We start from the raw sequence: 14,078 nt of genomic DNA, 5'->3' as shown, positions 1-14,078 counted from the left end.
GCCCACAAAATGCAAATAATTGAATTGCACTAGAGAAGGAAATATGTGGTTTTAAAGTTTTTGAAAAATTGGGCATACATCTTTACATATTTAATATAAAGTTTTGTCAAAACCTGAAGGTATTTCCCTGACTGTGATCCTTGCAAGTTTCGAGAGTATAAAATGTTCGGTTACATCCGAACTTAGCCCATTCTAACCCTAAAATTTAACTTTGGACATAGTGAATAATTAGTTGAGTTTATGCAAATGACGAACCTGAATTGTAGGTACTTATACTTTTAGATATTAGTAGTTGAATTCCTAATGAACATACTTACTCATCTATTCTGTGGATATAAATATGGTAAGACTCAAAGACAATTGAGCATCTAGAATAGACACGCCTTTATATTGGAACTTTAGAAGTAAGTAATAAATAGTAAAATAAATAAAATTTTTCGTCCCAGATTATGGCCGGTCGAAGCTATGTTACTTGCTAAGTTTTGTGATTGTTTTGTTATATGTATTTATTATTCTAGAAAGTAATATGCTTATGCACCGACCATTTTAGCACATAAAATTTGGTACGAGTATATACTCATGTGTGTACATTTTTCGCTTACATATATTGGGCTCCAGAATCGCAGAGATATATTTCACTAACAGTTATCGGTCGATTGGTGTCTTCAGTTGGCTGATAATGTATTATCGAACCGTTGGGACCGCTTGAACTTATTGTTGGAAAGCTCAATCCCATGTAATATTCATTTTTACTACAAATAAATATTTCTGTAAAAACGTTAAAAAGGTAAAAAGGCATAATTACGATCGGAATTCTTCTAATTTTGTAGCTCCGGATATTTCATTCACATTCATTCCATTTTTAACAGAGTGTTCTAACCAAGCAAAATATTGACAAAGAGCAACTCCATCACGAATATGACAGTTAATGAATCCCATAATTTCCGATTTATTTTTTACAGCTTTATTTAGAGCTAATGGTGTGATCTAAAAGCAAATGAACAATTCCTTCTCTGGGACACTTATGTATTTATTTCACTTACTTCTTGAATCCTCATGCTCTTAGGTATTAAGGAAAATAAGTAATAACTGGAATTCGGGGAGATCCATATCTTTCCCTCTTTTAAAGAATTTACAATAGCCTTCAAGTCAATCCCAATACAGTCATATGGTTGAACTATAATATTAACTCCATTTTTTTCCTGATGACCTTTAAAATCTTCCGGCAGTTTTGATTCATCAATGAATAGTTTAATACTATTGACTTCAATGATTATATATGCGAAAAAGACGGGATTAAAATCAATATCCGTTCCGCGAAGATTCAAAAACCCTAGAAATACAGAATGGTGAGCAATCTTATCCCATATATGTAATTTATTTAGTTTATAAATCAGATTTAGAATGATCTTATTAGATAAAACAAAATAATCGTAATAAAAAATACTCGATACATCTTCGAAATCATTGACTGTTCAATATTTCAAACTAATTTGGTAAATGCATATTACAAAGTAATATGTAAATTTACAATAAAGCTTATTTTTTATGATGCAGTTTTTTTATTAGCATATGATACCACACTGTAGGAAATACGAGAAAAATTTCAATCCCATAAAGCATAAAAACTGTGATTTTATAATACAACTTTTTTCTCTTTACACTTATGTGGCATATATTCTTTTACACTTAGTCCTGCCACAGGTTCTGTTACAAGTCAGGTTTTTTTTTGAGTTTTAGTTAATAATGCATATATTAAATGTGCGATGTGCAAAATTTTATTCCGAAATGGTCACATTTTGCTTTCTTACAATCCCTCGAACAATTTAATTGTTGATCAATAGCAGTTCCACAGTTTCTATTGGAATTGACGACGCTCGAACCAAACATATTTTTAAACTCTTCAAATTTGTTAGGTTTTCGACAAGACATGTTCTTCATCTCTGACCACAAACTGTAGTCCAATAGAACCAAATCTAGACTTCTAGTCGGCCAATCATCTGCAGCTATGAAATCAAGGCTTTAAACTTTGTATACTGGAGCAGAATATTGCTTGAAGATCCAATGCTCTCCTTCGAAGGGATTATTGCTAACTGCTTTACCGCGCCTTCTAAAAAATTCTGCTGGTACACTTCTACCTCAGTTTTAACACGTTTTTCACAGAAGTGAAGAGTGAGAGAACGTTTCTTTTTAAGACTTCTTCAACAGTCAAAATATGTAAAAATGATACTCTAATGGCTATTGACCGCGGGACACTGAAGACGCCGCTTGCATCTGTTGAGCCTCATTTACTTCAAGCACGTTGCCAGAAGATGATCAGACCGACGGGAGGCTTTAATGTGCAGATCATCTCGAATAAATATTGATACTGATTTGGTGGATATATCCATTTCCTTTGATATAATTTCCTGTTTTCTAAGGGGATTTCTGCGAATGCATTCGCGAACGGCTGAATTGGTTCGAACCACGCGAGGACATCTCTCATCAACTGTAGATTTTTTGGGAAAACAGTCAATATTGCGGTAAACAAACATTTTCAAAATCAGGGATAAAGGGATGCCTAACACATTCCAGGCTGAGAACGCCTCAAAATTTGCGTTTTTTATAACATTCTCCATTGTAGCCAGTCGGACAAAATAATACAGTTTGGGCATTTAAAATAAAACACATTTATTACGATTACAAATTATTACACATATATTGGAGAAACTATTTAAATCTTTTTTTTTATGATTATATGATATATTAAAACAACTGACTTTTGAACTTTCGATATTTAATAAAGTGATTTAAGCTAGTTAGCTCTTAATTAATAAATGTTTTCACCAATTATAAATTGAAAATTAATACTATGATGCATCACTTTAAAAACCATATCATCAAACACATTTAGTTTTGCATTTTCTTTAATTTTCATTGTTTTACATTTTTTTATAGGGATCTTGAACGACGGTAACAAATCCACCGTTCACATATATTTTATATTCATATTATTTTGTCAAAATCAGGTAGATGAGTTACGCCTTCATTTCCAATTACAGGAGAGTTGGGAATCTCTTATCTCCGCTGAAAATATAAATTTTTGGAGAAGCTCATACATTTCACTTGAGCTTTTTCCACACTTATGTAAAGCAATCATCGCATCGCTCTCCATTGTTAATGAGCGAAAGCAAATATTAAACTGATTATTATATATGAGTAGACACTGCATTGTATAAAATAATCATCTGTTTTCCTATATGTGTAACACAGCTGAGATCACCTGATCGAAATCTGCTTTTTTTGACACAGAGATATAAATAAAAGGATGCAGTTTAATAACTTTTTTGTGAACAAGTATTTGTAATGACAAATATGAATGAAAACTTAATATTTTCGAAACAAAAGTTTATTGTATATTTATTGTTTATCCTCACCACCTCGAAGGATACAATACAGGGGCGTTACCGATCTTTTTTAGGTGTTCGGTTCCCCAGGAGGTCTATATTCACCCATATAATATACATATACAGCTCTAAATTTATCTACTTTTCATAACAAATATGATTAGAAAAAAAAAATTTATATATAATCAGGTACACTTCATGGATAGTAATTACATTAACAATATAAGTCCAAATAATCCAGGTACAATTCAGTTGTATTTATTAACACATACATCTTGTATTAATTTGAACAAAAACAAAAATATATAATATATAAAATATTGGGTACAATTCATGAACAACATAATAATCCAAACAATGTACTAATTAGTAAATAATATTTACAAAATATTTTAAATCGCTGACAGCCATATATGTACTTATTTAAAGAAAATTTAATCTGTAGGAATTTTAATAATCGAAAAATATTTGAAAATTTATGAAACCTGGCACACATGCTTCTTGGTACCGTAACACGGTTGGCATTGCAGATGGGCGTAATCGGACCACTGCCACGGCAACAAAACGCCATTAATCAAAAACAAAAAAATTGCCAAAATCCACAATAAGATACAAGATAGTTATTCGACTTTTTTTTTAAAAGTGGGCGTGGTCCCGACCACTGATAGGTTTAATGTGCATATATCCTTAACCGCTTAAGTTATAATTACAAAATTCACTGGGAACAAATGTTTTTAGCACCTCTATCGACAGTGTAAAAATGGGTGAAATCGAGTGACAACCCCGCTCACTCCCCATGTAGAGGGACTGTTAAAAACTACTAAAAGCGCGATATATCAAGCACTTAACACGCCAGAGACATTAATCTTTATCTCTGGGATGGTATGAGATGACTTTATAGCAACCGCGTTCAACATTGGACAGTGGGCGTGGCACCACCCACTTTTAGGTGAAAACCCATATCTTGGGATCTGCATAACCGATTTCAACGAAATTCGATACGTAACATTCTTCTCATATTCCTGTGTTTTAGTGCGAAAATAGGCAAAATCTGATTACAACCACGCCTATTTCCCATATAACACCATTTTAAATTCCATCTGATTCTTTCACTAAGCAAAATAAGCAACAATGATTGTATCGGTGTAAAACTTCGTTTGATAATGCATTTAAAGTAGGCCACCTCTTGGCCAAAAATTGTCTAAATCGAACCCAAACTTTTGAAGCCCCTAGGTACTGAACATGTAGACCCCAGTGCCTATAGCTGACTTTTTACCGAAAATAGCGGTCAATGCGTAAGATATTTAATTAAAATTTAAATAAGAAAATAAATAAATGAAACTCTTGATAATAATACGTTTTTGTGCCAAAAATGGGTTGAATAGGGTCAATACTTCCTATAGCCCTCTTATACCTAATATAAAGATTTTTGAACTTCCTGGTGACTTTCTTCGCATATTATATTCATAATATTTTTTTCCTAAATCAGTTTGACTTGACCATTTGACTTTGCGAGAGTATAAAATATTCGGTTACATCCAAACTTAGCCTTTCCTTACTTTTTATACTCTCGCAACCTGTTGCTACAGAGTATAATAGTTTTGTTCACCTAACGGTTGTTTGTATCACCTAAAACTAATCGAGTTAGATATAGGGTTATATATATATAAATGATCAGGATGAAGAGACGAGTTGAAATCCGGGTGGCTATCTGTCCGTCCGTCCGTCCGTCTGTCCGTCCGTGCAAGCTCTAACTTGAGTAAAAATTGAGATATCTTTATGAAACTTGGTAGACATGTTTCTTGGTACCGTGAGACGGTTGGTATTGCAGATGGGCGTAATCGGACCACTGCCACGCCCACAAAACGCCATTAATCCAAAACAAATAACTTGCCATAACTAAGCTCCGCAATAAGATACAAGACTGTTATATGATACACAGGATCACATTAGGGAGGGGCATCTGCAGTTAAAACTTTTTTTTTTTAAAGTGGGCGTGGTCCCGCCTCTAATAGGTTTAATGTGCATATCTCCTAAACCGCTAATGCAATAATAACAAAATTCACTAGAAGCAAATGTTTTTAGCACTTCTATTGACGGTGTGAAAATAGTTGAAATCGCATGGCAACTCCGCCCACTATCCATATAACGGTACTGTTAAAAACTACTAAAAGCGCGATAAATCAAGCACTAAATACGTCAGAGACATTAAATTTTATCTCTGAAATGGTATAAGATGACTTTATAGGAACCGCGTTCCAAATTAGACAGTGGGCGTGGCACAGCCCACTTTTAGGTGAAAACCCATATCTTGAGATCTGCTTAACCGATTTCAACCAAATTCGGTGCGTAACGTTCTTTTCATGTTTCTATGTCATAGTGCGAAAATGGGCGAAATCGGATTACAACCACGCCTATTTTCCATATGACACCATTTTAAATACCACTTGATTCTTTCACTTTCCACTATGCAAATCAACAACAATGATTATATCGGCGTAAAACTTTGCGTGAATAATACGTTTAAAGTATGCCACCTTGTGACCAAAAATTCTCTAAATCGAACCAAAACTGTTCAAGCCCCTAGGTACTGAATATGTGGACCCCAGTGCCTATAGTTGACCTTCTACCGAAAATATCAGTCAATCCACAAAGAAATCTCAAACGAGTATACCATTTGACTTTGCGAGAGTATAAAATGTTCGGTTACATCCGAACTTAGCCCTTCCTTACTTGTTTAAAATAGTTTTTGTGATAAATAAATTATTTTGGATTTCCGAAAACAATTTTCAGAATGGATTTTAGAATTAAAACTAATGCCAATTATTAACGTTTTGGAGCATACTTTTAGGCTGATATAATTTACAGTGGTTTGTGTATATGATAAGAAGAATATTAGGACATAAAGTAAAATAGGTTAAGTGGGATTTATTTTACAGGGACTTCTTTGTAGGTCAAAGTCTAAGTGATGGTGAGTCCGACTTTAACAGTTGCTGATGTTATTTGTGGAACAGCTGTTTCTCTGCTTTTTTGCACTTCACTTAACGTATTTTATATTTATATTTAATGAAAAATATTCACTTATATTTATAGCGCGTAGCAATTTACTTGGTTTAACCGCCAATGTTGGCAATAGTTCCCAAGGTATCCAACAGTTTAGGTACACAATTTTGGTATTGGCGTTCGATAAACACATCTTTTCCGTACACATTACATAATATTCGCCTTGCTTGAACCGCATTTTTAAAATTTTGATAATAAAACAGTAATACATACCGAAAATGTTTAATAGTATTTTTATATTAAAGATGGCTTTCTATATATTATCTTCAAGCTTCTTTAATTATCTCCTCTATACTAAATGACATATTACTGTTAATTGTTTAAAAAGAGTAAACCCAGAGTCTTGTGATTTCTGTAAGTAATTTTTCAAAAACTTCAATTATAAGCCGACGGCTTTATAGCTGTTCTACAGCAGACCGTGCTCCTTCAGTGAGACTTGTAACATATCCCAACTTTGATCAATGAAATTGTTTTTTAAGTCTAAATAAAGTTTACTTCTGCATTTTTTTATACAATATATTTATTATTAAAATTAGCTTTTTCTACTATATATACTATTAAATGAAATTTTACTAATAGCATCATATTTTATAATTTAAATTCCTCTCTTCGTGAATGCATATCTGGAGACATATGTACGTATTTATAAGTTGTCAAAATTTGACCTCGCTCTTGAGCTGAGCGAAACTGACGTTTGATTCACAACGAAAAATTTCAAAATTTCACTTTCATTTGTCAGAAATTTCATTTTTCTATCGTTTTGCAAACAGCTTTGATTGGCAATTATGTTGTATTTATTAAAAAATTATACAAATATCTTCTCGCATTATTCTAAAACGTTTTCACCATAAACTAATAAATAATATCTATGATGCCTCTTCTCGTTCTAAAAGAATCACGTCACAAGGATTTTATGTTGCATATATAGACAGCAAGCTTGTGTATAAATAGTTATGTTTGAGCATCCAGTTAAACTTTAGCATGTACATATGTTACCTATGTACATACACATAGCCAATAAAGTCTGCGTTCCCGACACTATTTTTTAAGTGAAGTAAAAACACAATGTTAATGTAAAGAAAAATGTATATTCCTATTTTCATTTTTGTGATAACGGGATTTTAGTGTAAAGAGAAGTAAACATAGGCACCATTAAGTCTGCGTTCAGCTTTAAAATTAGTTACAAAAGTATTAAAAATGATAAAGAAAAATTATATTCAATATTTTGTTGGATAGCCGCGTTGTTTTAAAAACTCGCTCAATCGATTTGGCATCTAATGGTAATCTGGGACCATTATTCTTTCATAACACTTCACAAAGGCCCTTTACTTGTTATTGTATGCTGACGAATTCTTTTTTCCCACAGATCCCATAGATGCTCAATAGGATTGAGGTCAGGTGATTGAGAGGGCGTTTTAAGTTGTCTAGGAGCATTGTACAAGAGCCAAAGTCTAACTATTTCCGAAGTATAATTCGGGTCTTGTTGGAACCAAAACGTCGAAGATAATCCAAGTTTCTCTGCACTTTGTTTCAGATTGTTTTTTAAAATGTTCAAATAAACCCATTTATCCATTGTGGATTCAATAATTTCAAGCTGACCCACACCACCAGCCGCCATTCAACCCCACGCCATAGTTCCGCAACCTCTGTGTTTAACTGTACCAACAAGATTTTGCTTTTCAAGGGCAGTTCCTGACTTAGCCACACAATTTGTCGACTTTTTATGCCAAAAATGCAAAATTTACTTTCATCCGCAAATATTATATGTCTCTAGAATTCCGGCGACTTTTTTATATAATCATGAGCAAATTCAATTCGCTTTCGCCTGTTTATAAGTGAAATATATGGTTTCTTTCGAGCGACTCTACCATGATATCCAGCTTTTCGTAAAATTTTTCTAGCAGTTTCGGCACAATTTGTTTTTTTAATGGTTATATTTACGTTTTCAATAATCTTTGTGGACGTAATTCGAGGGTAAACTTTCACCATATTTATTATTTTCCGTTCTTCCCGAGCTGATAATATTTTCGGACGGCCAGATCACGGTTTTGACGTCAAAATTCAGGTTTTTTTTTTAATTTTTTACGATGCGTTTTTCCAATAGTTTGCCCAATTTTTCTGAAATTTTCGCCATCTTTCCACAACTTAATGATAATTTTTCTTTCCGACAGACTAATTTATTTTCCTTTGGTTTTCATTTTTTTAAATATTCTTAAAACGAGTCACGAGCTCTTTAAACGACTAATTATATTAAAACACAATAAAATCTGAGCAAAAAGAACGAACAAATTCGTTGAGAAGTAACAGTATTTCCAATTCAAGCTAACTGAACGCAGACTTAATGGTGCCTATGTTTATTTGTTCTTACACTAAAATCCCGTTATCACAAATATTAAAATTGGAATATAAATTTTTGTTTTTGCATTTTGAACTTGAGAATATAAAGAAGAAATACAAGCAAAAAATTTGAACTGAATTACCTATTTACATTGTTTTTTTACTTCACTTAAAAAAATGTGTCGGGTGAACGCAGTCTTTATTGGCTATGTGTATGTATGTTAATACAATGTAGTGTATGCTTTTATATTAGAGATATGAGAATACGAAACAGACCTAATATGAACATTTTGGAACGTCTGCTTGACTTTATACCACATACTTCGGTCAATATGTAAATTTTCTTCAAGAAAATTAGAAAGCGGTTTTTTCTGGTAACATTATACAGTGACGCAAAAAACTGATAAAGTCGGGTCAATTTTACCCCTAGTATATCTAATATAGGAATTTAAAACTTCCGGTTGGTTTAATAATATATATGGTATATCGGCCAATATATATGATATCTTAGAAAAATCAAGTGAACTATAAGATTAAATATATTATAACCAGAGATAAAGAGATGCCCAACTCGTCTCTCACTGGAAATGAGAGCGCAATTGCTAAACGTCAAAACCTCCTGAACTCAAGCAACTGTCAAAGTTCAGGAGGTCTGATTATTATTTTCTTCGATCTGGCTACAATAGAAAATGTTATAAAAAATGCTAATTTTGAGACGCTCTCACACTGGAAAGAGTTGGGCATCCCATTATCCCTGCTATAACTTTCTGCCAAACATAAACATGTACAATCGGTTTCTAAATTACCCCGACTCCCATCTAATAGATATAGGGATTTTTACACCCTGAACCGGGTATATTAAGTTTTCCATTAAATTTGTAATATCCAGAAGAAAACGTCGGAGACCCTATAAAATATTTATATACATAAATGATCAGCATGATGAGCTGAAGCGTCCGTCTGTCTGTCTGTATATACACGATCTGTAGTTTTTCAGATATCGATCTGAAATTTAGCACCTTTTGACCTTTTCTCAGCAAGAAGCTGCTCATTTGTCGGAATGGCCGATATCGGACCACTATAGCATATAACTGCCATACAAACTGAACAAGCAGAATCAAGTGCTTGTATGGAAAACTTTTTCATTTGACGAGATATCTTCACGAAATTTGGAATGGATCATAATGTAAGGCAATAATGTAATATCCGAAGACATTGTTAAGATCTGATCCCTATAGCATATAGCTGCCATACAAACTGAACGATCGAAATCAAGTGCTTGTAAGGAAAACTCTTTCATTTGACAAGGTATCTTCATTAGACATGAATTAATGTCTAAGGCAACAAGGTAATCTTCGAACAAAGCTTTTTCAGTTGACGAGGTATCTCCGAATGGAATGGATGATTATCCAAGACAATAATGGAATCTCCGAAGAAATTATTCAGATCGAATCAATAAAGCTTACAGCTGTCATATAAACTGGACGATAGGAATCAAATTCTTCTGAGTAACCTTTTGTATTTGTGAAGAATATTATAGCTCTTCTTTCTAAAATAAAATGTGGCTTAAGCTGAATGTAAATGAAATCATAAGCGTTACTCTATATACAGTGCATCACAAAAATAAGTATGCAGTGTGTTTATTTGTTTTGTTATGCGAAAAAAAGCCTTAAAACTAATATTATTAACCAATTTTTTTATATTTTTAATTATTTCATATATCTTTAAAAACAAAAAATATACAGTGCATCACAAAAATAAGTATGCAGTGTGTTAATCTGTTTTGTCATGCGAAAAAAAACCTAAAAACTAATATTATTAACCAATTTTTTTATATTTTCAATTATTTCATATATCTTTAGAAACCAAAAATAACAAAAAACAACCCAAACTTAAAGTAATAATTTTTCAAATTACAGAAAAAAATGTTCCAATAGCTTAAAATTACGTCACTAAAGTATGTATGCAATAAATATAAATTGCGAAAAAAAAGGTTCTAACGGGTTTATTTTTGGGCTTTGATAGACGGTTAATGTTTCGTTGGATAGCCTTGGGATTTTTTAATTGCACTCAACCTGGATGGCATTGAATTTACTAGCTTTTGGGTCACTGAAGGTGGAATCTTGCTCCATTCTTCCATTAACGCAACTTTCAAAGATTCTTTGCTGGTTATTTGGTGTCTTCTGATTTTTATTTCTAAATAATCCCACAAATGCTCGATAGGATTGACATCAGGAGATTGGGCTGGTGTTTTTATTTGATTGGGTGTCTTGTAAAGAAGCCGTTCCTTAGCGATGCGAGCGGTGTGTTTTGGATCATTGTCGTGTTGGAACAAAAATTATCCTTCAAGTCCCAATCTAGCCGCATTTCCGTTCAAATTTGCTTTTAAAATGTTAAGGTAATCATATTTGTTCATTGTATGCTCAATGAACATAAGATTACCTACTCCAGATGCTACCATATATCCCCACACCATGAGCGACCCATCACCATGTTTTACCATGGCAGTCATATTCCGTGGTTCAAGCTCAGTATTCACGTTTCTCCAAACATTTTCATGTCCATCCGAGCCAAAAATATTGTAATTACTTTCGTCCGAGAAAATAACAGAATTCCAGAAATGTTCGTCTTTATTTTCGCACTCTTTCATAAACTTCAATAATTTTTGTGTTAGTGCTGCTAATGAATGGCTTTTTACGAACATGACGACCATGGTAGCCAGCATCATACAGTACTCGACGAATAGTTTAGGGGTTGCAGGTTTTATCAGTCTCGTTTTCAATCTCTGTACTCACTTTTGGTGCATTCTTCTTTGGATTCACCTGTATCTTGCGTGTTATAATACGCCGCTCGGTTGCATCAAATATCTTTGGCCGCCCACTGTATCTAATATGATTTCCAATTCTGTCAACTTTTCTCTTGACTTTTTTCTCAAATACCCAATATATAAAATTCAGCATCTTTGGTTGAGTTATCACGTACCTTAAAATTCTTACAGCTTTGATGTACCTTAGTTTTTTTTAATTTGACGACCAATAATAAAAACATGGTTTTCAGAAAACACGTTTCAAAAAGTAGTCAACGCGCTTGTCTATTATTTAAAACATTTTTTCAACCACTTTCGTTTTTTTTTTTCTTTTTCTTAGCTTAATGATTCGCCAATAAGCAAGTCGGACACAAATGAAAGCACAACACATAGATTTCGTAATGAATGTTACACGATATACACGGTGGATGTCGATTTATATATTTAAACTCCTAAATCGCTTCCAAGCTCAGTTAAGCGATGAAGGTATGTGAGACTGACAACACTTTGGATGGCAGTGATATTCAATAGGGAAGAAGTTTGTGCTAACAACTGATGGTAAAAAAAAGCTTTAAGGATCTGGCGCTAGAGAATTGTTGATTTATCTGGTACTGAACTTTCGTGTTTATTTCTATTTTCCTATTATTTCAATTACGTATTGGATTTGTGTTTGTAAAGAGAGGGTAAACGGATAAATAATCAAGAACATTGCCTCTCCTCTTAGCGAGGCCCGTGGTTCCCTGTGCCGCATCCACGGCTCTCTCTTCACAGCTCATGTGAGCTTGTTTCCAAAATCCCGCTTCTGTCGATAAGAATTCTCTCTTGTTCGAAACGCGATGTGGGCGTATCTGACATAGTTTTGGACGTCTTCCTGCAGCTCCTGTGGGCTCGTTTGCTTCGTCTTCCGTTAATCAACGAGTGGATTGACTTGTTGTATTCAGGTGTGACTACGAAAATTTACCTCTACAGTGCCTCTTGTGGATTTTAAACAAGTGGCAAGCCCCTTGCCCATTGGAGAAACTATGCTGGGGTGGCGCATATTAAATATTGATTCCAAAATGTTTAGTTAATATGGTCGAGTGTGAGTTCAATGATGGTTAATTGTCACAATAGGCCACTTGGCTTGGAATGTTGCCTGCGACTCGACCTTTTGTAGTTCTGCACTCTCTTTGCCAGGCTTGTGCATTGGACTCGTAGGTTCGCGCTTTCCGTTTTGAATCTAAAATTTGGGATACTTTGATACTGCGAACGTTAAAGACTGGTGGTTAGTAAAAATATTTATATCTTCAACCCATGTGGACAACGTCGTAGCTTGACCAAGCAATGAAATCTCCATCTCAATTTTAGACGCACCCGTGTCAAAGAGGAACATCATATTAGTCTCCGCTACTCTTCGTTTGATAGCGGGCAGCAGGAACTTGCCATTAAAAAAGTTGATAATTGAGTCGTAATTGCTACTAGCATCATCCTTAATTTGTGCCTCTGCTCTATAGGCGATACTTGACTCCGACTCTGTTCCGCATACTGCATGATATGTTACCTTTTTGCCTGTGCGGTCAGATGTGGAATTTCTTCTTTTCAAATAAGTCGGAGAGAAGTTGTAGCACCATTGAAAAGGAAGGATCGATCCCCATGAGTTTATGTGCATTAAATATAAAAACATAATACAATATGGAATAAATAAAATAAAAAATTGTGTTAGAATTGACGTTGAATTGACATCTGAGACCGCTGCCAACTATCATAAAAAAGCACTGAATCCTCGCTTCTGCAACTCGTTTGATTCAACACATTCTATGAAAAAACGATTCAAAGCGTTTGCCCTTTTGGTGCAAATTCTTTGATCCATTTTTTGGAATAAGCAAAACTCGAAGACGAACCAAAACGTGTTTAAGCAAAACAGCTATCAAAAATTAACTAACCACTAAAATTGGCCAACATTGCTAAATAAAACTATTTAAGCAGCACATAAGCATATATACAAGGTGCGTTCCAAAGTAAACAGGACTTTAAAAAAAAAATACAGAACAAATGATTTTATCGGCAAAATCAATTAATTTAATTCAAAATAGCCTCCTTCTGCTTTAATACAGGTTTTTGCACGGTCCAAAAGCATGTCGAACGAGTGTTTTAGCTCGTTGCCCGTTATGGCCGCCAGTATGCCGGTGCAAGCCTTTTGAATGGCTTCCACGTCTGCATAACGCTTTCCTTTCATCGGCAAATGCATTTTGCCTAAATGGTAGAAGTCGCACGGTGCCATATCATGTGAATACGGGGAGTGGTTGATTGTTAAAATGTCCTGCATCTTCTCGTTCTTCTAAGTTCTCTGGTTTAGCTGGTCATGCGAACATTAATCACAAAGCAGTTTACATACCGACGTTGAACAAAAAATGAAAAAATTGATTTTTTTAAACTAAGTTTAAAATGAAAATTATTAAAAAAGTACACAACTAACAAATAATTTATGTTTGTATTCTACTGCTATT

General features: G+C 33.9%; 1 protein-coding gene across 1 annotated transcript in view; it reads right to left on the bottom strand.

Moving 5' to 3' along the window:
* Positions 1-14,078, bottom strand: part of LOC106621525 (xaa-Pro aminopeptidase ApepP) — a 92,432-nt gene that overhangs the window by 35,568 nt on the left and 42,786 nt on the right. The window contains 3 exon segments of the mRNA XM_070112981.1: positions 603-752; positions 806-987; positions 1,044-1,333. Coding sequence (XP_069969082.1) covers positions 603-752; positions 806-987; positions 1,044-1,333 — 622 coding nt within the window.

The sequence above is a fragment of the Bactrocera oleae genome, chromosome 2 (genome assembly GCF_042242935.1).
Source record: "Bactrocera oleae isolate idBacOlea1 chromosome 2, idBacOlea1, whole genome shotgun sequence".
Lineage (NCBI taxonomy): Eukaryota > Metazoa > Arthropoda > Insecta > Diptera > Tephritidae > Bactrocera > Bactrocera oleae.
Note: the sequence above shows the minus strand (reverse complement) of the source record. Positions and strands in the feature narration are given on the sequence as shown.